Source organism: Chiloscyllium plagiosum, chromosome 23 (genome assembly GCF_004010195.1).
Source record: "Chiloscyllium plagiosum isolate BGI_BamShark_2017 chromosome 23, ASM401019v2, whole genome shotgun sequence".
NCBI classification, from domain to species: Eukaryota; Metazoa; Chordata; class Chondrichthyes; order Orectolobiformes; family Hemiscylliidae; genus Chiloscyllium; species Chiloscyllium plagiosum.
In genome coordinates, this window is record NC_057732.1 from 8424401 (window position 1) to 8452104 (window position 27704).

The 27704-nt window shown below is 40.3% G+C and overlaps 2 protein-coding genes across 3 annotated transcripts in view; one reads left to right on the top strand and one right to left on the bottom strand.

Annotated features, from left to right (window-relative positions):
• The window catches only part of recql (RecQ helicase-like), a 71617-nt gene extending 61377 nt beyond the window's left edge, over positions 1-10240 (top strand). The window contains exon 16 of the mRNA XM_043713437.1: positions 10220-10240. The gene's annotated coding sequence lies outside the window, so the exon portion shown is untranslated. The remainder of the gene's footprint in view (positions 1-10219) is intronic.
• The window catches only part of pyroxd1 (pyridine nucleotide-disulphide oxidoreductase domain 1), a 28361-nt gene continuing 9472 nt past the window's right edge, over positions 8816-27704 (bottom strand). For both annotated transcript variants that reach the window (XM_043713440.1, XM_043713439.1), the window contains exons 2-12: positions 26725-26805; positions 26493-26612; positions 24818-24946; positions 21479-21552; positions 19324-19484; positions 18648-18748; positions 18073-18211; positions 14674-14786; positions 10263-10385; positions 10018-10155; positions 8816-9767 (exon numbers count right to left, since the gene is read on the bottom strand). In XM_043713440.1, the coding sequence (XP_043569375.1) occupies positions 9519-9767; positions 10018-10155; positions 10263-10385; positions 14674-14786; positions 18073-18211; positions 18648-18748; positions 19324-19484; positions 21479-21552; positions 24818-24946; positions 26493-26612; positions 26725-26739 (1362 nt within the window). In that variant the 5' untranslated portion in view covers positions 26740-26805 and the 3' untranslated portion in view covers positions 8816-9518. The remainder of the gene's footprint in view (positions 9768-10017; positions 10156-10262; positions 10386-14673; positions 14787-18072; positions 18212-18647; positions 18749-19323; positions 19485-21478; positions 21553-24817; positions 24947-26492; positions 26613-26724; positions 26806-27704) is intronic.

The following is a 27704-nucleotide window of genomic DNA, read 5'->3' on the forward strand; positions in this document are numbered from 1 at the left end:
TCTCTGACTCCAGTGACTTTTGAAAGATCTCAACCAACGCCTCCTCTATTTCCTCAGCCACCTCCCTCAGAACTCTAGGATGTAGCCCCTCGGGGGAAGCAGATATATCAATTTTTAGACCTTTTAGCTTTTCTAGCACTTTCTCTTTTGTAATGGCAACCATACTCAACTCAGCCCCCTGACTTCCTTTAATTGTTGGGATATTACTCATGTCTTCCGCTGTGAAGACTGATGCAAAGTACTTATTAAGTTTTCCTGCTATTTCCTTATCTCCCATCACTAGGCTTCCAGCATTAGTTTGAAGTGGCCCAATGTCTACTGTTGCCTGCCGTTTGTTTCTTATGTATTGAAAGGAACTTTTACTATCATTTCTAATATTACTGGCTAGCCTACCTTCATATTTGATCCTCTCCTTCCTTATTTCTCTCTTTGTTATCCTCTGTTTGTTTTTGTAGCCTTCCCAATCTTCTGATTTCCCAGTGCTCTTGGCCACTTTATAGGATCTCTCTTTTTCTTTGATACATTTCCTGACTTCCTTTGTCAGCCATGGCTGTCTAATCCCTCCCCGGATAATATTTCTCTTCTTGGGGATAAACCTCTGTACAGTGTCCTCAATTTTACCCACAAACTCCTGCCATTTTTGTCCTACTGTCTTCCCTGCTAGGCTCTGCTTCCAGTCTATTTTCATCAGTTCCCCTTCTCATGCCCTCAGAATTATCTTTGTTTAACTGTAAACCATTACATCCGATTTTGCCTTCTCTCTTTCAAACTGCACACTGAACTCTACCATATTATGATCGCTGCTTCCTAAGTGTTCCCTTACTTTAAGATTTTTTACCAGTCTATTTTCATCAGTTCCCCTCTCATGCCCTCAGAATTATCTTTGTTTAACTGTAACACCATTACATCCGATTTTGCCTTCTCTCTTTCAAACTGCAGACTGAACTCTACCATATTATGGCCGCTGCTTCCTAAGTGTTCCCTTCTTGAAGATTTTTTATAAAGTCTGGTTCATTACATAGCACTAGGTCCAGAAAAGCCTGCTCCCTTGTGGGCTCCATGACAAGCTGTTCCAAAAAGCCATCCTGTAAGCATTCCATGAATTCCCTTTCTTTGGATCCACTGACAATATTATTTACCCAGTCCACCTGCATGTTGAAGTCTCCCATGATCACTGTGACCTTGCCTTTCTGACATGCCTTCTCTATTTCCCGGTACATGTTGCGCCCCTGGTCCTGACCACTGTTAGGAGGTCTGTACATAACTCCCACTATGGTTTTTTTGCCTTTGTGGTTCGCTTTGGATGTGGACGCTTTGGAGAGGGTGCAGAGAAAGTTTACAAGGATGTTGCCTATTATGGAAGGTGCTAGCTATGAAGAGAGGTTGAGTAGATTAGGATTGTTTTCATTAGAAAAATGGAGATTGAGGGGGGGAACTGATTGAGGTCAACAAAATTATGAAGGTTATAGAAAGGGTAGACAGAGATAAGCTTTTTCCCAAGGTGAAGGATTCAATAACGAGAGGCCACATGTTCAAGTTGAGAGGTTTTTTTTAGATTAGATTACTTACAGTGTGGAAACAGGCCCTTCGGCCCAACAAGTCCACACCGACCCGCCGAAGCGCAACCCACCCATACCCCTACATTTACCCCTTTAACGTAACACTACGGGCAATTTAGCATGGCCAATTCACCTGACCTGCACATCTTTGTGACTGTGGGAGGAAACCGGAGCACCCGGAGGAAACCCACGCAGACACGGGGAGAATGTGCAAACTCCACACAGTCAGTCGCCTGAGGCGGGAATTGAACCCGGGTCTCTGGCGCTGTGAGGCAGCAGTGCTAACCACTGGGCCACCGTGCCGCCCATAAGTACATGGTGAAAAGTTTAAGGGGTATATACGTGGCAAGTACTTTACACAGAGGGCGGTAGATGTCTGGAATGAATTGTCAGCAGAGGTAGTAGAGGCAGGCACAGTAGATTCATTTAAGGTGCGTCTGGACAGATGCATGAGTAGGTGGGGAGCAGAGGGATACAGATGCTTAGGAATTGGGCGATAGCTTTAGACAGTGGATTTGGATCAGTTCAGGCTTGGAGGCCGAAGGGCTGTAAAATTTTCTTTGTTCTTTGGACATAACGAGAGAGAGAAAACAATGAGATACTGCACCACATTTATTCTGTATACACAGCCTGCCAATAAACAGGGACAATGTTTTTTAAAAGATAAAACACTCGTACTAATGATTGCTCACAGTCTATGGAGATAGTTCCCCAGACCAATTATAGAGATGTAAGGATATATAGCTTGGGACCAGGGAGTTGCTGAATGAAAAAGTTGTTGCATGTATTTGAATTAATTTGTGATGAATAGGAGGGTAAAATAGTAATTAGACAGACTGTTATTTTGGAGGGAAAAATCTGAATCACGCTCAAATGAGTGATTTACCAGTTTATTATGTTAGCCAAAGGAGGAATAATGGTCAGGATGTCGAAATGGAAAAAACTGCATATGAGATTTTTCTTCAGAACCGCAAACGCAACCTCTTGGGACCGTACAATGCAGTACTCTCTCAGTCAGTAGTGTGTACGTATGAACTGGATTATATATTTATATTTGAGAGGGGCTTGAACCACAACTTTCCAAGTCAAAGGCAGAGTGCCACCTCTGTAATCAAGCTAACACTAGGGAAGGTAAAACTATTTAAACATCACATTTTAAAATTAGAAATTGTGAGCACCTCCAGGATTTATACGCTATTGATCTTTGAGGCTTTACAACTTAATTCTATTTGTCTTTCCACTGCTGGCAATACCGAACAGCAGGCCTTGATGCTGTGAAGGGTAAAATGTTAATTAAAGCAAAGAACACACATTCTGCTAAAAAAAAATCTCAACAGGATCTAAATAATTCAAATGTTCTATCCTGATTCTGTTACCTGATTCTCTGTATTTACACAAGAGACAGTTTTTAAAGTTAGTGAGAGACTAACTTTATTGACTGCTCCTCAAAAATTGGGAATAAACGTGTCTATTAACATGGTGTTGTTATATCTGAACTAAAAAATGTGCATTGCTTGTGAAGTTGCTGAGAACAACTTCAGAATGAATGGTTCCCAGGCAACCAGCAGAGGGACACATTAGAAAAGGCTGACAAGATAAGCGAGATTCCACAGCAATGATCCTACAGCTTCATTCAAAGCTAGAGATACAATATTCTTGAAACCATAATCAGTGAAATGGTCAGGGTACTCTGGGACACTTGGACTGAAAACACTATTACCAGAAAACCCTTTACACCAACGGATGAGGAGGTCTGATTTTGAAATAATGCTGATAATGTGATGTGCGATGAAAATATGCAATCTTGTGGCAATATCCAGTAGAGGGACTGGACTAATGACTGTCATTTCATGTAATGTCAAAGGAACTCATGATCATTGGCTTCAATGGCCATGTGACTTTGTAAAAATAGATATTTACATTCATCTCTCAATTTGAAAACATATATACGGAGCAGCTTTAAGTACAATGGCAGCATTAAAAGGGGATAAATGGGACTTGGCAAGATGGCGGCGATTCTGTAGGACTGCAGTGGACAGCTCTGCCTAACAGCCAAAGCATACCGGTGTTTTTTGCCATCCCTCGCCAACTTATGTGGTGGAAATATTACTTTAAAACCTTACAGAACACATACTTGTTAATATTTGTGAGTGGGAAGAATGCCAAAGGGAAAAGAAGCGAGCAAAAAGCAGCAGGGAGGACCTACAACACCAGAAACTGCAGCAGCAGCAGCCTCTCCTGACGCCCCACCCCACCATGGAGACCTGACAGACTCTCAGAAATTGGCTGCAGCGATGGAGAGACTTACCTTGAAAATTGCGGTTGCGTTTGAGGAAGTCCGTGGAGAGATTCGTGCCCAGGTCCAACCTATCACATCCATGCTGCAGAAACACGAGCAGGAGATCCAGGGCCTCGGGGAGCGGCTGGAGGAGGTGGAGGGTCAAACTAAGGCCTCAGAAGCTGCAATGGAGTCCTCATCCAGTCGGATCCAGGTGCTGGAGCGAGCGGTGTGGGCCTTGTGAAACCATATCGAGGTCAGAGGATAAATCTCTTGAATTGTCGGGCTCCCTGAAGGTGAGGAAGGTGAACAGCCAGTCAGCTTCTTTGAAAACTGGCTGCCGAAGTTTTTGGGCCTTCACATCGAGTCCAGCAGGCTTCAGATTGAAAGGGCATATCAGGTTACAGTGCACAGGTCAGGTCTGGTGCAGCACCCCCGCCCAGTCCTAGTGCACTTCCACTCACATAAGGACAAGCAACAAGTCATAGAAGCTTCCATATCCCTGGGAAAAGATCCGCAGGCGCTGCTGTACAAGGGGTCAAAAATCATGTTTTTCCAGGATTTTTAAGCAGCTGTAGAGGAAGTCCTTCGATGAAGTTAAAAAGAGGCTGAGGAACCTGGGCATCCAGTACTCCAGGAGATACCCCGCAGTATTTCGTTTCAGTCATGAGGACTCAGTTTATACATTTGACTCGGTGGATAAGGCTAAAAACTTTGTGGACACTTTAAAATAGACGGATTGGCCTGAAGAATCTGGTTAATGTTTGTTCCCTTTTTTGTTTATTCCTTTCTCCCTAATAATTTCCTCTTTGGAAAGGGGGGAGAAGACTTTGGAATAAGTTGTTCCTATTTTTTTTTTAATAACTGGATTTTCTGATGGGAAATTTTGTGGATGTTCTTTGTTGTCTCTCTCCCTTTTTTGTGTGTGTTCTGCTTCTCTTTTAGTCACAAGTAGGGGTGACGTGAAGCCAGGGATGGGTGGAGTGCTCATCCTGACTTTGTCTTTTGATTTAAGGATCATCTCCTTGTTTTTTTTTTGGCCTAAGGCTGGGGCACAGTCCAGGTTTGAAGGAGCTGTGAAGGAGGGGAAGGGTAGGGTGAGTGTCCCCCAATGGGCAGGGGGAAGAGTCTTCCATTCAAGGTTCTATAGTTGGTTTTCTTTGTAGTTTTTTGGTAGTAATAGTTGTTTATAGTTATGATAGAGTAGTTTTTGTATATATAGTTTTTCAATTCCATGAGTCTTTATTTACTTATGCTCGGCGCTTTGTAAGCAGGGTTCTCCCTCCGAGGGGCTCAAGGGTGTCTGAAAGGGGATATGGCTAAGTGTCTTATTAAATGGTGCACCTGGAACATTAAGGGAAGTCATTCACCTACTAAAAGGAAAAAAGTGCTTTCTAGTCTTAAGAGGGAAAGTTTGATATTGCTTTGTTGCAGGAAACCCATCTTGATGATGGGGAACACCTGAAATTACAACAGGGGGGTTATGACTGGGTACTCTTTTAATCCTTTATTACTAAAAGTAGGGTAGTGGCGGTACTTATCCAGAAAAATCTTCCGATCACATTAATAGAGCAGGTGAAAGATGAGCAGGGACAGTTTGTGATACTTAAAGCCCTGATACATGGGGAGGAATATGGCATTTTCGGCACATCCCCTCAAGTTTTTAATTAGTGCTTTTGGAACACAGCACATTATTATAAGGGGGGGGGGATTTTAATTGTCTTTTGGATCAGACAGTGGGCAGGATGCCTTGTGGGCCCCCAACTATTTCTTCGCAGGCCTAGCAGGTGGTTGACTTGTGCAAGGAGTTGGGGCTGGTGGATATTTGGCGATGTCTTCACCCTACCGGCAGGGACTTCACCTTTTTTTCATACCCACATAAATGTCACACAAGGATTGACCTCTTTCTGGCTCCCTCGGCCCTTCTGGATTCGATTATGGGTTATAAAATTGGGAACATAGCTATCTCTGATCATGCGGCAGTATATTTGGAGGTTAAGGCCAAGAGTGAAGGGCTAGGTTTGCTGCACAATTTACACGGCCTTTGGTGACTAAGCTACAGCGGGTCACAGCCCTTCGGGCTGCCTTTAATTCAATACTGACACAAAACGCAAAGGAAGAACTTGCTTTTGCTAGACAGAGGCTGTTCGAATATGGGGATAGGCCAGGGAAGTATTTAGCATACTTGACTAGGAAAAAGCGTCTCCCCAATCCATTACTGCAATCAGAGACAGTGCCGGGGTCCTTACATACGATGCTAAAGAGATTAATGAGGCTTTTCGGAGCTTTTACTCTGAATTGTATCAGTCTGAAGACAGGAGGGCTAAAACGGAGACCTTTTTTAAGAACCTGGACGTCCCAGGGTTAACCTTGGAACAGGCCTCTCTCCTTAATGCCCTCTTGACAATTCAGGAACTATAGGACACAGCTAGGCAACTTCAGAGTGGGAAAGCGCCTGGTCCTGATGGTCTCCCGGGTGAGTTTTATAAGGAGTTTATAGGGATTCGGTCAGGGCCGATGTTGGAGATGTACAATCACTCCTATATGCATGAACGTCTACCACCATCTTTGAAACAAGCTAATATTTCCTTAATTCTTAAGTAGGGGAAGATTCCTGAGGATTGTGCCTCTTGCAGGCCCATCTCTCTATTAAATTCAGACTTCAAGATTCTGTCCAAGATCCTGGTGCTGAGATTGGAAAGGGTGTTGCCCCATATTATTAAAGAGGACCAGACAGGCTTTATAAGGGGCTGTCAGTCCTCTAATAATATTTGGAGGTTGCTGAATGTGGTCTAAGTTTGTCAGCAACGATCGATTCAGGGGTTGGTGATTTGCTTAGACGCAGCGAAAGCATTTGACCGGGTGGAATGGCCGTATCTTTTTTCCATCTTAGAACAGTTCGGGTTGGGTGGAGTCTTTGCTAGGTGGGTGGAGGCTTTATATCACCACCCTCTGGCCACGGTCATCACCAACAGGGTGATGTCTGGGAATTTTACAATTGGGAGGAGTAGTCGGCAAGGCTGCCCCCTCTCACCATTGTTAATTACGTTGGTGATAGAGCCGCTGGCAGAGGCCATTCGTCAGAACGTCCACATAACCGCTCCGGAAGTGGGATCGAGGGCACACAAGATTACATTGTACGCGGATGATGTCCTTCTGTTTTTATTGAACCCGATGACCTCAGTACCCCATTTGCTACAATGTATCAATTCATTTGGGGCTATTTCAGGATATAACATTAACTTTGCAAAATTGGAGGCTATGCCTTTGGGGAATCTTAAGGATGTGCCAGAAGTTGAAGGTGGCCCTAAGTTCCCTTTTAAGTGGTCACGGGTAGGGTTCCGGTCCCTAGGCATTTTTATTATCCCCAAGTTTGATCTGTTATTTCGGACTAATTTTGCTCACTTGCCCGACAATATTAGGCGAGATCCCCAGACATGGGAGGCTCTTCCAATTTCATGGCTGGGCTGAAGATCTCTCATTCATTTTAATGTTCTTCCTCGTTTGCTTTATCCCATGCGTATGCTCCCTATAATGTTTCCCAGGCATCGTGGGCGGCCCCTCATCAAACTTACTAAATTGCAGTTGCCTCAAGGAGGGGGAGGAGTTGATTTCCTAGACATCAGGAGGTATCAATTGAGTTCCCTGCTGTCCTTTGTCTGCGAATGGGTAGGTAACGATCCAAACTCAATATGGCTGGATATTGAGGCCTCCCAGGCAAAGTGCCCTCTTGTTAACCTGTTGTTCATGGATAAGATGAGGTCAGTTATGGACCACTGCCGGAACCCCATTGTCATTAGTACAGTCAAGGCATGGAGGGCGATGCGTCAGAGTGAGGGTTGCTTATCCAAGACTTCACCACTTACACCTATAGTTGGCATACCAGTGTTCCGACTAGTGACGATGGACGCAGGGTTCAAACTATGGGCAGTGAGAGGAGTTTCTAGTTTGGGAGACTTGTTTGAGGGGGAGGTTATGATGTCTTTTGAGCAACTGAGCCGCAAAAAACGGGTTGCCCAGCAGAGACCTTTTCCGTTTTTTTTTCAGGTGAGGGATTTCATCCAGAAGAAGACTACGCTTCTCACTAAGCCCTATAAGCCCGATACAGAAAGGTTGTTGCTATACTCCACAAACACCCTTTCGGTTAGCGTCCTCTATCGCCTGCTGGGTGACAGGGCCTGGCAGGATATTAACCGGTTATGTGAGATCTGGGAGCAAGAGCTAGGAGTGGAGATCTCTTCTGAAACATGGGAGAACATATGGGAGAATGCTCAAAAGATCTCAATCTGTAACAGGACATGTGCTACGCAGTTAAAAGTTCTGCACAGGGCTCATCTGGCACCAGACTGTCTGGCAAAGTTTAAAAAAAGGGGCATCTTTAGTGTGCCCCAAATGTAAAATAAGTGTAGATACTCTTACCCATTGCTTCTGGACATGCCACAGGCTCCGTGTTTATTGGAGCGCTGTGGCGGGAGAGATAGGGAGGGTATTGAGGACTGAAGTCAAAGTAGACCCGATATCTCTCCTATTAAGTCTACCGAATTTACCATCTTTAGATGGGCATGGGAAGAAACTATTTAATATTCTTGCATACTGTGCATGGAAGAACATTCTGATGAATTGGGTGTCTGAGAACCCGCCGGGATGGCAGACATTAATTATGGAGCACATTCCCTTGGACTTGTTTTTTTACAAACATGGTACACCACACAACAGACAATTTTTACAAGTCATGGCAACCCTACTTGAGTTATTTGGATATAGATTTATCAGTTACCCTAACTAGGGCATTTGTTTAACCAGGATGATTAGACTGGTCAAGCCTTGGACCCTGGAGGGGGTCTCCCAAGCTAATACAGGTATGTATACATTGCTCCCATTCCTAAAAATTTTGATCATAGACAAAATAAATTACAAGTTTCACTTGTGCAGCATAAATGCTCCGTATTAAAATCAAATTCAGTTTGATAATCTTGCGAAGTGCCTTGGATATTTTACTATATTAAATACATCATACAAATTGCTACTGCAGTCATGATGCTGTTAAAAATAGTTACAAGTTGTTGCCTTTACAATGTAATTATTCTTATGAGGCCATTCTCAATCAAACACTAAACATATTTCAGAGCACTTCCTTTTGCTACAAGAACTCAATTTGTTTGGAGAAGCCAGAAAAAGATTGAAATAATTTTAGACAATTCTATATAAATTCAACTTAATGCATTTGTTACTCTTAGGATAGAAAATGCATTCTGCAAATCCTCAAGATATCTAAAAATGCTTGAGTCAATGAATGACTTTAAAGTATTGCTGCTTCTTTATGTAAACAAACATGACAGCCAATTTATACACATCATCCTCCCCAAACAGCCATCTAATCTGAAAACACAAAATGCTGGAAATCATGGCTCATCTAGACTCTAATCACTGTCTCTCCATGGATGCTGCCTGATCTGCTGTAATTCCAACATCTGCAGTCATTTGCTCCAACCATCTAATCTGGTTGTTGATTCTGGTTTAGGGAGGAAGATAAGCTAGGACAGTTCGGGAATCTCCTGCATCTCATCCATTAAGCCCATGGGATCTCGAATAACCATTGAGTACTTTACTTTTGTCCATCAAGGCAGAATTGTAGAACCTGCATATTAAAATGCAAATGACGTGTTACAGGTTTGCTCCTCTCAATCAAAATAATCTTCAATGTCAATATTTGGGTTGAGTAAATCCTCTCCATATGCAGTAAGATCCATCTGATTTAAAATGAGGTTTTCAAAGGTCTCTTCTAAGTCAGTTTCACCGATAAGCACAGCTCCCTTCATCCTTCCATTGTGCATCACTGTTTTCACATACTCCTGGCCACTGGTGCAACGCAGCAACAGCTCATGATCAGGCCCCAGACCCTGACCATTGTATTTCCCGAGCAATACCACCTGCAAGGTAAGAAAAGCATTAACAATCTGAAAGCATTACTGTCAACTGACATCCTCTCGTAAAGCATTACATCAGCACAGTCATTTACTTTAAAAAAGCCAATTGTGTAGAAACTGGTAAACCTCTTGAAAGCAGCACGTGTGGAATATTGCCTTATCATTAGTACAACTTCATGGGTTTTAGACAAAAGAACTAGATACAGCTTCGATGAAATCCTACCCATTTTGTCACAACTAATTTCATGATTACCTTATAATTGAAGAATTTGGTGACGTGGGCAAATGATTCAAAGCAGAAATCCAATTCGATCGGTTCCCCTGACATTTCCGCTGCAATACACTTTGCTGCATAATATCCCATCTGTCTAGCCTGGGTCCACAGTCGCATCTGTTAGGTTGTGTAGATGAATTTCAAAAATCTGTAATTATTCATGCAAATTGCATTTTCTAAGGTGAATGAAAAATTCTCAGTGACAGATGGTGTGTGTCTCGTACCTGTTGCCAAAGTGGACGAGGCACCCAAGATACAGTACAGACATCGCCTGCAGCAAAGATATCTGGGATTGAGGTATTCATCAGCTCATTTACTTTCAGACCCCCATCTTCTGCCACAGCAAACTATGAAAAAAAAATCTGTTGATTACTTACTAGAACTTGTCAATAAATGACTGCTGATAATTGTTTTGAATGAAAAGCTCAATTTAAGAATTTCCTCTTCATTTTAAGTTATTTGCTCTTTAGCACCATAGCTGTTTACAGAGCCAGTTAGCATGTGATCCTGTTGCACTCACTCCTTGTTAGAGAAATATTCAATTAACTCCACTTTCCTGCTCTCTCCCCACAACCCTATATTTGGAATTTTTCAAATATTTATTTGCTTGTCCATTAAAAAGTGCTACTAATTATCTTTGTGTCGATTACAATCTAATTAAACTTTAATTCCTTAAATGGAGAACTTACATTTGTATTAACACCTTTCACAATGTTATGATTTCTGAGATAGCACAGTGGAAATCTGCTATTCTCAGAGCTGTCACAAGTTAAAGATGTAATAAAAGTACACACAATTCTCCCAATATACCTGTCTTTTAGACCCAGGTTAACAAAGCACGGAGTGGTTTCTGTACTTAAATATTACAAATAAATAAATAGTTACAAGTAAATGATTTAAAACCGTTGACAAACGACTGACAATTACATCTCTAACCCTCTTATGCAACCTTTTTTACACACACACATACAGGCAGACAAAAAAAAAATGGTGTTATGGATTAAGGGAAGGACTAGGAAGATAGTTCAATGGAGATGACCTTCTTAACTTGTCATGACTTGTCTTTCTGAAATCTTCCTTCTTCAGGTATTTTTGCTTGCATGCAGGAGTTGCAGATTGATGCCCACATATAAAGTCTCTGACTTATTGGTTAAAACCCACAGCTTATAGCAACTGAGGAGGGGAAATAAACTGCTTTCATCAGACTTGAGGTATTTATTTACTGCAGAGAAATAGGACAACACTTTCCTTTCTGAAGGTCCGTTAGCTTCTGACCAAACAATCATACAGTTGCCACACTACCTAAAGGATGTGGTTCACCAGGATATTGCCTGGTATAGAGGGCACTAACTATGAAGAGAGGTTGAGTAGATTAGGATTAGCTTTATTAGAAAGATGAAGGTTGAAGAGGCACCTGACTGAGGTTGACAAAATCATGAGGGGTATAGACAGGGTGGATAGCAAGAAGCTCCCCCCCACCCTACCCTGAGTGGGGGACTCAATTACTAGGGGTCACGAGTTCAAGGTAAGAGGGGAAAAGTTTAAGGGAAATATGCGTGGAAAGTTCTTTACACAGAGGGTGGTGTGTGCCTGGAACACATTGCTAGAGGAGGTGGTAGAGGTGGACGATAGCATCATTTAGTATATACCTAGATAGATACATGAATGGGCAGAGAACAGAGGGATACAGATCCTTGGAAAATAGGTGACAGGTTTAGATGGAGGATCTGGATCAGCGCAGGGTTAGAGGGCCTAAAGGCCTGTGTTGTAATTTTCTTTGTTCATACCATTAGCTACCTAACAGCCAAATACATAGCTGTTAATGGGCAGAAGGTCTTTGCAATCAATAACTTTTCACCATTACACAGGACAATCAGCTACATTGCTGGCTGAAGTTTACTTTGAACACACCGTTGCAGTCTGCAGTCCAACACCCCACTGCTTGAACAGCAGTGTGAACAGCACCAATAATCAAGGTTGCCACCAAGTTGCATGGCTGCATTCCGTGCACAGCAATTTGCGTCAACATGCCTATCGTGGCATTGTAGTTCTGGAAGTCACCGCCATGCACGGGTCTGAGAGGGCCACATAGCCAGTAAGAAAATTAAAGGGAAAGCTGCTTACAATGAATGTCAGGTAACTTGGCTTCCAAAGGTGCGTCAAGCCCTTCAACAATCTTTGTTAAGAACAGCCCATTTCACTTTGCAGTCCAAACGTAACATCGCAGGATGTCTCAAAGCAGTTTATAGTTAATGAAGCATGTTGCAGTGCAGTTACAGTTTTAATTTAGGGAAACGTAGCAACTAATTTGTGAAGGTCAAATCAACTCCCAAAAGTAGTAATATAAAGATGCAAGTTTTATTCAACAAGAAATAAGTATTTCTGAGGTGACATCGATGGTAATGAAGTAATGTAACCTTCTTGTACTAACTTCCTAGTTTCCTACATTAATTACATACATTAAATCTAGTTTCTAGGGGAGACGTGCATCAGCAGACAATGAGTTTAAGGAAACACAATTAAAATAGAGTATGCAGATCTGAAATAAAAGCAGAAAATACTGGAAAAAAACTCTGCTTGGGCAACATCTGTGAAGAGAGAAACAGTTTACATTATAGTCCAATATGACTGCTGCTGAGTTTCTCCAGCACCTTCTGTTTTTATTTCATGAGTTCTGGACCTGTCTCTGGCAGAGCATATATTGAGGAAGGAAACTTTCGAAACCAACATGCCTGAACATTTCTCAAGGGGACAATAACATTTTCCTGCCAAAAGCATGTGGAATATTAGGATAGTGTAAGACAATCTGCCTGGCAGTTTTACTCTGAACATCCACAAGGTGGTGTGTAAGCGACACAATCTCAAATTTTTTCTCCACTGCAATGGACTGGACTGGGAATTTCTTCGACTACAAACAGGACCCACACTGAATCACAGCATAATCCAAGTTGCTGAAATATTCGAGCAAATTCAAATTACTTATTAATCTATTTATGAAAGGCATTTTATGAATCAAGGTAAAGCTAAAAGGAAAGTAAGTGTAAGTCAAGACGACTGAAGGAGGGCTCATGCCCGAAACGGCGATTCTCCTGCTCCTTGGATGCTGCCTGACCTGCTGCGCTTTTCTAGCGACACATTTTCAGCTCTGATCTCCAGCATCTGCAGTCCTCATTTTCTCCTAGTAAGTCAAGAGCAGCATACTAAATCTGTACTTCCGACACTAAGCACTCATGTCTCAAGTCATATTGAACAATAAAAGTTGTTCAAGGGTCAGAGATAGATTCCAGCCTTTCCAATCTGGCCATTTTTGGGATGAGGGCATCACTGACCAGGCCAGCATTTATGACTCATCTCTAATTGCCCAGAGAGCAGTCAAGAGTCAACCACATTGCTGTGGGTCTGGAGTCATATGAAGGCCAAACTGAGTAAAGATGGCAGTTACCTTCTCTAAAAGACTTTAGGTGAACCAGATGGGTTGTCCACCAATCAACAATGAATTCATGGCCATCACTGACTCTTAATATTTTTATTGAATTCAATTTTCAGTTGACACAAATTTTCAAAAATATTTGAATGCTTTGATTTACATGTGTTAACATTTGTTTTACATTTTTAAATAGCTGTCCATTTTGATTTGCCAATGTTTAAAGTTTAACGATTGGTGCCTTTCATTCCTAACTGTTATTTGATATGTTATGGTTTGATATTTAAATAAAGGTTTACCTACTGGAAAGATTGGAAAGTGTTTTAGTTTCAGGTTTAAACTGTAGATCAATCACTAGACTGAACTCCTCCAAATTGAGTGTAAGTAGACCTTGGAGCAATAACTCCTGATTGTGTTCTGAGTTTAATAAATGGAGCTTAGGATACAGAACTAATATTATTATAAATTGGTCCAAGATAATGTTTAGGTTGTGGTTCGAAGAGTTTGCATGTTTAGGTGTCCAATTATAGAAGTTCATGCCAAGGGTAGGGCCGTGTGCTACCTGCAGCCTCGGTGCTGGTGAGAGATACCATCTTGGAGATGGCAAGTTCATCATAGTCTGAGAAGCCAAATGGAGTTTGGGTGTCATTTTCCAAACTGTGATAACAGTCTCAGGATGTTTGCTTAGGGTTGGCCATTTAGGACTGAGATGAAAAATTTCTTCAACATTATACTTTTGAATCTGGGATTCATGCGTTTGGAGGCTCTTACTCCCTTTGAGGGGGGGGGGGGGGGGGGAATGAATGTGGGGGCTATAACTTGGAACTATTTTGCAGCTGTTTCATTGTCATGGATTAAAAATTCTGGAACTCCTTTGTCAATGAGACTGAGCGCTCCAACATCATATAAATTGCATCAGATACGGAAAGCAGTTCATTACCATCTTTTAAACTGCAATTGGGAATAGGCAATACATGCCAGCCCAGCCAGCAATGTACACAGCTGGTGAAAGAATAAACAAAAATATTGATCAGATATCCCAAGTAGGACAAAAATTGCTACACCTGTTCCAGCAATTGATTCGTGGTTCTGACTCACTCCTTACAAACACAGCATTTGGCTGGAAAAGCACCTTCTACCCTTAGTCAAGGACTATCCTGATTTCAAGTGGAGGAGTCAACTGGCTGAAAATGATTACATACAATACTTACAGGATTGTCTGAGATGAATGGTTCAACATTTGGTATTACTCCAGTTGCACTCACAATTAAATCAGAACCATAAATCTTCCCATTTGTCAACTGTACATAAACAGGCCAAGATTCTGAAAAGAATGGAAAAGTAAATTCCAGTAAGACATGTTCATTGTTTCAGCAACGGAATACTCAGTAATAATTGCACATAATTATGCATCTCTATGCAAGATTCTTTACACAGTTTTCTGTGCTAGTTTGAATAGAATGACTGGATTGTTTCCATTCAAACATATTTTGCATAAGCAGGAATCAGAAGGAACTTTGGTCAGTTTGGGCTGAATTCTAATGTACATGCTGGTAGAACAAGCAGCTTGTACTAATGCACTATTGTTTGTAGCTCCATGAAGAAAGAATGGCCAATCTGTAGTATCCATTGTTACATTACACATTCACTTTGTTTCTTGGTTAGTACAGTGTAGTTAAAGTACTTGGATCCAGATGGAAGTTCTTCATTTAATTTTTGTGCCAATGGAATGCCTCAGGCATTGTGAAATGAAGATCAAATACAGTTGCATACTCAGTCATACAGCATGGAAACAGACCCTTCGGTCCAATCAATTCATGCTGACCATTATCCCAAAATAAACTAGCCCCACCTGCTTGCGCTTGGCCCCCATATCCCTCCAAACATTTCTTATTCATGTACTTATCGACATGCCTTTTAAACATTGTAACTGTACCCGCATTCCACACATGAGCCACCGTGTAAAATAGTTGCCCCTCGTGTGTTTTTAAAATCTTTTTCCTCTCACCTTAAAAATATGTTCCCTAATCTTGAAATCCTCCAGCCAGGGAAAAGACAAATGCCATTCACCATATCAATAGCCCTTGATTTTTTTTAAACCTCTAAGGTCATCTCTCAATCTCCTACACTCTAGTGAAAAGAGTCCCAGCCTATCCAGCCCCTCCTTATAACTCAAACTCTCCATTCTCAATAGCATCCTGGTAAATCTATTCTGAACACTCTCGAGCTTAACAATATCCTTCCTATAACAGAGACCAGAATTAGACGAAGTATTGCAGAAAAGGTCTCACCAACACCCTGCATAACTTCGACATGACATCCCAATCCTATACTCAAACATCTGAGCAAAGAAGGGAAACATGCTAAACGCCTTCTTAACCACTGTGGTTAATGTGATGCAAACTTCAAAGAATTATCTACCTGAACCCCTTAGGTCTCTTTGTTCTACAATACTACCCAAGGCCCTACTTTAATTGCATATATATGAGTCTTGCCTTTGTTTTACCAAAATGCAACACCTCACATTTATCCAAATTAAATTGCATCTGCCACCGTTCAGCCCATTGATCAAGATCTCTTTGCAATCCGATATAATCATTTTCACTGTTCACTATACCAATCTTGGTATCTTCCGCAAACTTACTAACCATGCTTTCTATAATCTCATGTAAATCATTTATATAAAATGAAAAACAAAAGTGGACCCAGCACTGATCACTGCTGGTCACAGGCCTCCAGGCCAAAAATCAACCCTCCATCATCACTGTCACCTGCCATTAAACCAACTTTGTATCCGATTGGCAAGCTCATCCTGTATCTCGTGATCTAACTTTACTAATTAGCCTACCATCCGGAAACTTCTTAAAGGCTTTACTAAAGCCCGAGTAAACAGCGTCTACCGATCTGCCCTCTTCAATCTCTTTGGTTACTTCCTCAAAACACTAATTTATGAGACATGATTTCCCTCACACAAAATCAAGCTGCCTATCCCTAATCATTCCTTGCCTTTCCAAATGCATATAAATCCTAGCTTTCAGAATCACATTCCAACAATGCCAGACACTCAGGTCTACATTCCCAGGCTTCTCCTTTCATTCCTTCTTAAACAAAGGCACAATGTTAGCCAGTCAGCACCTCACCCATATTTATAGATTATACAAATATCTCTACGAATTCCTCCCTAACCTCCCACAAAATCCTGGGATACATGAGATTAAGTCGCGGCGATTTATTAACTTCATATTTTCCAAGACCTCCACCACTTCCTCTTCTGTAACCCGAACTATTTTCAAAACATCAATATTTATTTGCCTGAGTTCTCTAGCCTCTATTTCTTTTTCCACATTAAAAATTTATGCGAAATATTCAATTAATAATTCATTTACTATTTTCACCACTTCAATATTTATAGCTGTGTGTTACACACTGAGGTGTTGGTTCATACTACTTTATCCAAAATACCAATCGATAATCAATATAAGGAATCTCGTTTGTTGCATTTTGCAGTCTGCTAGGGATTTATCATACTGGCCCCCAAGACAAGAATTGTAAATTTATCAGAATTTTGAACTGTGATTATTCTGCAAGACAGCATCATTAACTCTGAGCTATATTAAAATTCAAGTCTTTCCATAGATTGCAGCAGCTGTCATTCATCACAGTAGCCCATGCTGTGGTTTTTATGTTGGAAATATCTTGACAATCACAGATTATAAAGAGCAGATAAATGTATACTTCAGTATTAACTGTATCTTCCTTTCTTTAACTAACGACTGGAAAATCAGAACAATGAACCTTGAATAAAACTACTGGACATTGTTCATCATACTTCATTCATTCATCCAAACTGCTCACAATGTAGGGGTCACATTCAACTGTGAGCAGAGACCAGCGCACAATCATATATCTGCTCAGTCACTAAGTTCATGTACTCCTCCCCCCCTCAACATGAAATTTGTCTCTGTAGCTGAAATCCTCATCCCTTGTATCAACTCTAGACTTGACTATTCCATAACACTCTTATATTGCTTTCTATTTATTTTAATCTGCTACAAACTTCAGGTCATCCAACATTCTGTTGTCTGTGCCCTCACTTACACCAAGTCCTACTCACTCATGACCTCTATGCTTGCTGACTCCTGGTCAAGCAAAGTCTCAATTTTAAAATCCTTTCCCTCTCACCCTGCCCCATCTCAGTAATTTCCTCCAGCCCACAACCATTCCAAGAATCTGCATTCCTCTAACTCTGGACTCGCATTTTTCGGATCTTACTCGCTTCACCACTGGCAAGCAGGACTTTAACTGCCTCGCCCTAACCTCTGGAATTCCTGCTCTCAACCTCTCTGTATCACTTTGCTTTGTTTAAGATGCTCCTTGTAATCTTTTTGGCCAAGCTTGCGTTTCCTGTCACTATATTACCTTAAGTGGCTCAATGTCAACTTTTGTCTTATTATACATCTGTGGGGCACTGTGGAATCTTTTATTTCATAAACAGCATCATTACAGATAGAAGTTGTTGTTGCTGTAGCCAATGTTACTTTACAGCCAGATGGTGCAACAAAAGAAATCTTGGATTAGAGCAAACCAAAGAAATCTTAATTCCTAAATACCATCATCTGTTTTTCTTTTTCTTTCTTCTGATCCATTTTCAGGGAATGCCAATGATGTTTTCTGTGATGCTGTAAACTCATCTTGCAGGTAAATCTTATCAACCTCACATTGGTATTCAACATGGATTCTGTGGGAAATCTGAAAGAAACAAATTAAAGTACAGCACGTTTCACAATTTTCAGACATCCCAAAAGGTTTTATATCCACTTAAGTGCCTTGACAGGGCAGCACTACACAGTTATAGTGTAGGAAGCACGCTAATCAATTTGATACAAACGTCCACAAATAGTGCTGTGATGAGGACCGTAAAATTCTTTTCAATTGATTCAGGGATAAATACTGGCCAGGAGAATATCAAAAACAGCCCGTTTATTTTCAAAAAGGCACCATGACATGATCTAGTTTATCACTCGTCCAAAGATAATTAAACAATGCAGCACTTGCTCCGTACTATATGAAAGTTAGCTGAGACTTTACCGCAGATACCGTACGGGTTTTGAATAAAAAGTTGATGATACAAGAAAAATCAAAGTGCTACAATACACATGTGAACCGGTGTCAAAAAGATTATTACCGGTTTTGTGCCTTTCAACTTCATGCCCTCATGCCAGTCTGGTCCCAATGCACTACCATGTGCTCCATCTTCAGAAAGAGCTTTTCTTTCCTGGTCCAAACCTGCATTCAAAACAATAAGATAAGCTGATATTCATCTAGACCATTTGCCACATTGGTTATATCAATTTTAATTTAATTCAGGAACTACTTTAGATATTCGCAGTTTCAGTGGTTCACTTTGGGGAGGAAAAATAGTCTCACCAAATGGTGGGACTATAAAATTTGTCAAATTTTATGGGGTTACAAGAGATCCAACAGTTCCTGACATCATTTTTTTAAAAGTTCAGTTTCAAGAAACCTGGCTGTACTTAAAAAGATTTGAAACAATAGAGAAATATAATTCCAGTAAGGGAACACTCAAACTTGACATGATTGTCATCCATCAATGCCCTACGGTGCTGTAATTAATATAATAAAACATTGAAAATGATCATCTTAAACTGTAAGAATAAGTGAAATTTCAGTGTAGTTCAGGTCCATTTTATCGCATAAGATGTTAAGTGAAAGGCAAATATTCTAAAATTAGATATAAGTAATGATAATGCAGCTTTAACAATAATGGCACAATTGGCCTAAAGTTATCAGCACATCACTCACTATAAAATGGATTATAAAAGCTGCATCTCTGCAATTACCTTCTGTTGTGTATTTTGTCCTTTTACAAGGGAGAAGAGCCTCGGGCTTATCGGCTTTAAGCTGGGGAATCAAAAATTCAGCTGCTCCTGCATCAAAGAAAGTATTTCCAATAGCTTTATCTTTTATTGCCCAAATCACTTCACATCCTTCAACTTCATAGCTAGAAATACAAAGGCATGACAACTTTAGAATATTTCAGTCACTCAATGAAAATATTACTGTTACAAACTCAAGTCTAGCCTCTTAATACGTGATTTGTTAAACATGGTGGGCACAACGTATTGCACACATGTAGTATTCACTGGCTAGCATTTAAGGTGCAGAGCAGGTTCAACGACTGCTAAATAACAGGTAAGTACTGCCTGCATTTGCTTGAAATGGTCAGCTTCTTAATCAACTCTCATAATGGAAGTGAGATTGCAAAATTAAGGACCAACCCTGGCATCCAATTTTTAATATATTAATTCCTAGGTTTTAAGCAACTCTCCTACACTATCCAGAAGTTTATTTTATTTGTAGGCCACATATTTGCATTAAATTGAATTTTTCATCATCCTGCCTATTTAATGCAACTAACTTCTTTCAGTTTTTGAATGTCTCTTCTGATCTAATTTCCCTTCATCAGCATCCACAAGGTGTAGATTTGTGATGTGACAAGTTGCCATTGTACTTCTCAGTCCAATACGCTGCTGTAAATTAAAGAGTAGGAGGGACAACTTCATATAGCACTTATTCCTCCTTCCATGATACCTTTGCCAAATAAGTAACATCTCTTTCCTGCAGTTTCTTAAAATAATGAGTTACGCTGCAACATTGGCAATTATGAAAGAACACCTAGACATATTTTGGATCATGACATTTGTTGAGTGTCTGAATGGGACTTGGAAGGCAATTGGTAAAGTCGAGGGTACCTATTCAGCTGTTTTATTAATAAATGACAAATATGACCTTAATCCTAAATTTTACCTGTTGCTAATTTAGGAGACAATAACCATCTCTTAATTGATGCCACTGGAATATCATTTAGACTCCAACACTTTTTGTTAACGAAACAACTGAACAAGAGAATCACATCCCAATTTATAACAAAATATAGTATTTTAATCAAGGCATTTTAAAAAAATTCCGAAGGGTTTCAGAAAAATACAATGTTTCCCATTGAGGTTCCTTCAGGTTAATATCAAATACTCTCAGAACATGTGCAACATGGCAAAGATCGCCTTAATCTACACAAACAGCAGGCCTCAGACCAAACCTAACAAAAACCCGCCTTTTGAAATATTGTGGACAGTGGTTAGCACTGCTGCCTCACAGCGCCTGAGACCCGGGTTCAATTCCCGCCTCAGGCGACTGACTGTGTGGAGTTTGCACGTTCTCCCCGTGTCTGCGTGGGTTTCCTCCGGGTGCTCCGGTTTCCTCCCACAGTCCAAAAAGATGTGCAGGGTCAGGTGAATTGGCCATGCTAAATTGCCCCTAGTGTTAGGTAAGGGGTAAATGTAGGGGTATGGGTGGGTTTCGCTTCGGCGGGTCGGTGTGGACTTGTTGGGCCGAAGGGCCTGTTTCTACACTGTAATCTAATCTAATCTAATCTAATCATTTAGACTCCAACACTTTTGGTTAACGAAACAACTGAACAAGAGAATCACATCCCAATTTATAACAAAATATAGTATTTTAAATCAAGGCATTTTAAAAAAATTCCGAAGGGTTTCAGAAAAATACAATGTTTCCCATTGAGGTTCCTTCAGGTTAATATCAAATACTCTCAGAACATGTGCAACATGGCAAAGATCGCCTTAATCTACACAAACAGCAGGCCTCAGACCAAACCTAACAAAAACCCGCCTTTTGAAATATTGTGGCCTATCTTCAATGCCTACATTAACCATACTGTGGACTACACACACGAGATTGCCAATTATGGCTGACTACCTGAAGCCCACTTGTAATAGGCCAAACTCATTTCACGTAAGGTAATTACCAACCAGACTCACCAACCTTTTTACGTTGAGTTTGAGTTGAAGAGACTTTTATGTAACCACCATATCCTCAGCCCTGAGATTATGCTTTCCAATGCCAATATTCTAACACTTAAATCTGGATAAACCAAATGTGAATATTTTAATCAAACACTTCACTAAAAGGCATACTTACACCAATTCAAGTGCTATACCGCCATTCCCTATAACAGTAATCCTTTTAGCTTTAGCCAAACGATTTTGAAATTCCTGAAAAGACAAAAAAAAACTGCAAGTAATATGAAGCACTGCCATACTGCAGCACTCTGTGTCCTTATCTATTTTCCTCTTTAGGCTTTACGATTTGCTAAACAACTAAATAGTTATCATTCTCCATTCCATTGTCTGAATCCAATTAATAAATTACAACATTAGTGCTTCATTTAAAAGCAGGGCCTTCAATAGGTTTTAGACTCTGGCCCTATTTTATCTTGTATTGTGTGCTGACAATGTGGCCTCAAGTACTGTTTCCCACTATTAGAAAATCATCCCCCTTTTCAAAAAAAAAGTCTTTATAATCTGTTGTACTATTTCCAAAGTCTTTAGATTGGTTGCGATCTTTAAATCCAATCCTATTTCCTCCCCCCCAGTAACTCCTGCGTGAAGCTCTCAAATTGGATTTCTAGTCTTGTCACAACATGAATATAGTCCTTCCCAAAATCACAAATGACATCTTCTGTGACTATGACTACATGGTGCATTCTCTCCTCATCCTCTCTACATTTGACCACATAAAACTTCCTCCAATGCCTTTCACCCTCAGACAGACTTCTCCTTGTGCTTTGCTTTTAACAATTCAGACACTGTCAGAACATCATCACGTTTCTCTCCCTGTATGTTACCTGCAATATCCTCAAAGTCACCCATGTAAATAATTCTTCCCATGGCTATTTAAGGACTTCTTTTCTATGGAAATCACTAGATAAAAGGAAGTTGTTGTTGCAACTGTAAAACGCACAGATGTATTGGATTTGGTTGGGGAACTGTAAAAGAAAGTATAACATTGACTCACCGAATTGATAAGACTAAGCAATTTGAGAGCAGCACGGAGCACACTTGAAACCACCACGGGGTTAACAGCCTCCTTATGTAGAATATTTGGTACTCAATTTTATCTGATGAGATTTTGCATAAACACACCTTGGCAATGATGAGTACAAATGATGACGAACATTCTTTGTAGGGCTAACAATTATGAGCAGGATATACAGAACTTACAGCAACTGAAAAGGTAATTCAGACTAATTTATCAGTGCTAATAACTATATTCTACATGAGTCTCCTTCCATCTATCAGCTCTGCTTACCCTTCTATTTCTTTTACTCTCATGTAAATTGAACTTCTGTTTAATTACATATTTACCATTATTCTCAACTACATGGTTTCACATTCTGAGTAAAGACGTCTCTCCAAATTCTTCAACGGATTCAATAAACACCTTACACTTACGACCCTAATTGTGGACCTACCCTGTAACTGGAAACACCTCTTCTCTATACCTAGTTTACTAACCCCTTTCAGAATCCTAAAACACCTCGTCAGATTTCCTCTCAGCTTTACCTTTCTAGACTAGAAAGTCCAATTTTGTTCAATACTTGAGGCTTCTAACCTGTCTGCCCTGGTATTTGATATCATCCTTACCATCACTTTGCACCTTCAGTGTTTCTATACTTTCTAAATTTACCTGGACTCCCTCATACACTCCTAAAATTGGCCTGTTCACGAATAATAAAGTGTCTCCCTTCACTGATGCCTAAGCAAACTTCCTTTGGATCACTTTTCAGAGAAGAGATTACATACTTGTGAAAATAGCTTGTGCTATTGCAAGCAGCAGTTCGAGTCCTTTACTGTCAACTGCATGTGTCTTATAAAACTGTACAAAATATTGTAACAGATTTTTCTTTCATTTTCAAGGTATTTATTAAAAAAAATGATGTTTATTAATTACTATTCCTTAGATGGCTGAGGAATTCTTCGCTTGAACTAGAGACCACCATCTTTAAGCCTCTCAACAGCTCTGGTAAGTAGCAAAGAACCTGCAGCCTCTTCTCCTGCTGACCATATCAACTGCTGCTGTTTCCTCTTTGTTGTGCCTCAAAACACTTAGGGCCAATGACTTTATTCACGGTTAACACCGATGCCTTTGGCTTTTGTCCTTGCTTGCCAGAACTTTACTCCTTTGACTAAACCGAGCTTGCCGGACAGAATTCAGAACTGTCACTCCATTTAAACTATGTTTCAAAGCACAATCCAAAACATTTTCATATAAACCCCATTATTGTAACAAAATAAATTAATTAATCTCATACTACTGCTATTAATTCATTAGATTGAAATTCCTGACGGAATGGTAATGTGCGCCCTTGCACTTACCAAGAATATTCAGGCTCAGACTAGGATCAGTTTATTTTAAGAGTGTTGATATGAACCTGCAATTAAGTAAAGGAATAATCACACCGAGCTGGAATAGCAAGCAAGAAAGGAACTGGTGGCACCATCTGATAACTGCACTAAGAGAACCTACATTGTACCGATTTGTCTTACGTTTGCTAGACTGTTCATGGAAAGAATGCAGGCTTGGACAACAGCTCAGGGCTCTTCCATTGATATAGACACCATATTCTTTGCATGCTCAGAAGGCTAGATCTACCTCCTTCCTTGTGAATATAAGGCATTTTATAGTATACAGGGAACTAACAATAGCTCCCAGTAGAATTGCCTAGAGTCTTATGCAGTCCAATTTCCAGCGATTTAAATTCAATATTCCATTCCAGCTGCTCCTCTTCCAACCCCATGACCCTGCAATGGCTTCCTGGCAAAGTTGGAGCTCAGTATTTAGACTTAGAAATTTAAATGCCAACAACAGCTTCAGCTTTACTTATGAGACACATCAGCTCAAACCAAGTACACAAAGTTAAAAAAGGCTGCTCTAACTTGCCATAAAATGAATGTTTCTGCTGCTGAACTCACATCACACTATCCAAATCAGATAATTGAATTATAGCACTACCTACTAACCACTGTAGCCCCTTCAGATGATTATACCCCAAGCTCTGGAATTCCTTCCCTGAATCTTTTTGCTTCTCTACCTTGTCCTCTTCTTTAGACATAGCTGAAACAGAATTGATCAAACTTTTGGTCACCCGTCCCAATGTTATTTTCAATGCTTTGGTGTCAATTATTCAGTTACAATCTTCTGCAGTGCCATGGAATGCTTTGCGACATTGAAAAGTGTTATACAAATTACAGTTATTGTGTCTGTGGTGGACACTGTCGAAAGCAATAGTCAGAAAATGCAATAACATAACGACTACAAACTCGCAAGTAAATTATCACATCTTACAGCGTACGTCAGGGACATAATTCATTTCAGATTTCAGATCACAGTGAAAAAGCAGCTCAAGATATCCGAACTCAAAGCTTCACTCACACAAGTTTGAATACAGTACTGGCTTCATTCAAAATTGGTTATTACCTTTGCACTGTCTGTATCCCGAATTCCTAATACAAATGGATTGTGCTGGACTATCAGTTTCGGCCTTGCTCCAGCACATATACAGAGCTTCTCATAAATGTACTCAGTGTCTTCTTCTGTGTGCAGTTTCTGAGTGTAAGTTAACAAAATGTCAAACAAAGAAGTTAGAATCATAAAATCTTACAGACCAAAAGGAAACCATTCAGTTGGTCATCTGTGATAGTTCATTAAACAGCTGTCCAACTTAGACCCACTCCCAACTTCATCTTATAACACATAATTCTCTTCAATCACACTTCCTTCAGGAAGTTCTGAAGGAATTTAACTCTGCCATTATTTTAGGGTAGTACATCAGAGATCTTAACTCTGAATAAATTTCAGAATTTACCTCCAGCACTGCTGCCAATCATTTATGACTCCTCATTGCCAGGGCAAACAATATTTCTGTACTTGACTCATCAAACGCGCTCAAATTTGATTAGCTGTATTAAACCTCCCAACTTTCTCTGCGAGAAGCAAAATAGTCAGTTTCTCAATCACTCCACATAACCAAAGTCACTCATTCTAGCTATTATTCTGGTAGTCCTTGCATAGATCCTCTTCAGGATCTTGATTTCATTTCAACAACAAACTTTTATTAACTGGTACCATGGGACCAGGAGTGTGCCAACTGATCAAATATTCCAGATAATCAATGTAAAAAACACACACCAACAGAAATATAATGCAGCAATATACACTTCACTGTTCTATTTTATTTACAGCATAAATCATAAATAATAATGTAACTTTGCCTTAAATAAAACTAACTGGTAGACAGCCTTCTCACTCGCACCCTCAACAGACTACGTGGATATTGCGGTATTTGAGGGGAAAGCGATTTGACATTGAATCAACTGTTGTTATTTCATGCGGCCATTCAGTTGAACAAGTATATTTATACTCAGGTAAATAAATTTTAAAAACTATAATTTTGCTGGTTTATTGCATGTGCCGGTTTATAAAGTGCCAGTTAAAACGAAGTTTGCTGTACAGTATTCAAAATTCTGAGCAATATTAGAGGTTTTTGAGGGTTTAACTAGATAATGAGAACAGTAGATGCAGTACTCTTGAATTCCCAAAGGCATTAGGACTGGAAGTCACCAGTATTAAAAATAAGGGGTCACCCACTTATAACAGAGATAAAGAGAATTTTCTTTCCTCAGAGGTTAAGTTTTTGGAATTATCTTCCTCAAAAGGTGATGAAAGCAGAATTGGTGAATATTTTTAAGATGGAGATGGATATATTCTTGATAACTAACGGTGAAATGTATCAGGGATAAGTGGGAATGTAGAGTAAACAGATAACCACAATCTTAATGAATAATGGAGCAGACTCGAGAGCCAAATAGTGTATACCTGCTCTGAACTTGTTTACTCATTTGTAGGCAATTTTGGTGCATTTTTCTGGCAACACAGAAATAGATTTGAACAAACAGACAATCTGTTGATAAAATAACATGGTGAAAAATAAAAGGAAAGTTGTGGTCTATGAAATGAAAAAAATGTTGAAACTTATGAACAATATTTTCCAAAATATATTTGATGCTATTTTAGAATAATTCACATGGATCCAACTGCTAAGAATCATAGTGCTCAATAAGCATGAACTATCTTTAAAGAAATACTTTCTTACATGATTTGCTGCATCAAGTCTTCGAACTGCAGACTGTATCACTTTAACATTGGGATAGTGCTCTTCCAGTATATGAGAAGGTTTTTCTTCAACCTCAAACTCTTCTAATGTCTTGGAAACCTTCAGAAAAAAAAATGCCAAATTTGTAATCCACACTGTTAGTGAATGGATAAAGAAACAAAAGGCAAAAATGGCTCAGTGCTAATATTCTCGGTCACTAAACTATGCACACCTGTTTGAAGTTCATCACTGCCTTTATTAGAGGTGACGCTGTAATTAGAAGGATGTCATCTTCTGGAAACTGGCCAGCAAGCTACCAAAATAAAATGAAAATATCTATCTATTGAGAACTGTTAAAAACTATCCAGAAAAGTGCAGCTTAAGTCCAATAAACATAAATGCTATCTACATATTAACATTACAAATAGATAATTAAAACATAACCTGTTGGCATCAACACTCCAAATTGGATCCCTTGAAGGTGTTGAGATTCCCAATCAGAATTTTCTTTATATTTGTTTAAAGGTGAGATTGTTGACATTAACACGATGTCCCAGGCAGGCATAGATAAAGGGGACTTGTCGATGGGGCTCTCCATGCTGGTACAGGATTCTGGGTGTTGTGCCTGGTTCTTGTCCAGAACTTAGCACCCTGCCTTGCTAGTAGCTTGACCATTCTTCCATCCTCTACACACACTCTCACTCACAACCACTTGCCTGGCTCTCTTTCTCTCTCCACTCATTACCTTTATCTGCTCAGCTGACTCCACGAATGCTGCGTCCCACTCATCTGTCTCAGCCTGATTCACACGCCTGCCTCACCTGTATCCTGCCACCTTACCTACCCTCCTCTTACAGTAATTGCTTCCCCTGGCTGTGGCATACCTATTTCAGCCCCCACCCACCTGCCTTCTTGCGACCTGACTCCTGACACCCTGGCTTGACTGTCTCTCTTCTGCTCAACCAGTACCGCTATTCCCCACTTGGCACTCATCTCCCCAGTCCCATGCTACTGGCTAACCGGCAAGTGGCCATTTCCGACCAGTTTTTATCCCTCTCTCCCCCTTTGCGCACTGCCACTAAACCGACACCCGTGACACAATGCCCATTGCCACATCCAAACCTCCCACACACCTGCTTCTTGTTTCCTCACCCATTCCCATCTCCCTCCCTCCTCTGAGACCTGCATCTGAGCACCTTGCACCCCCAACTT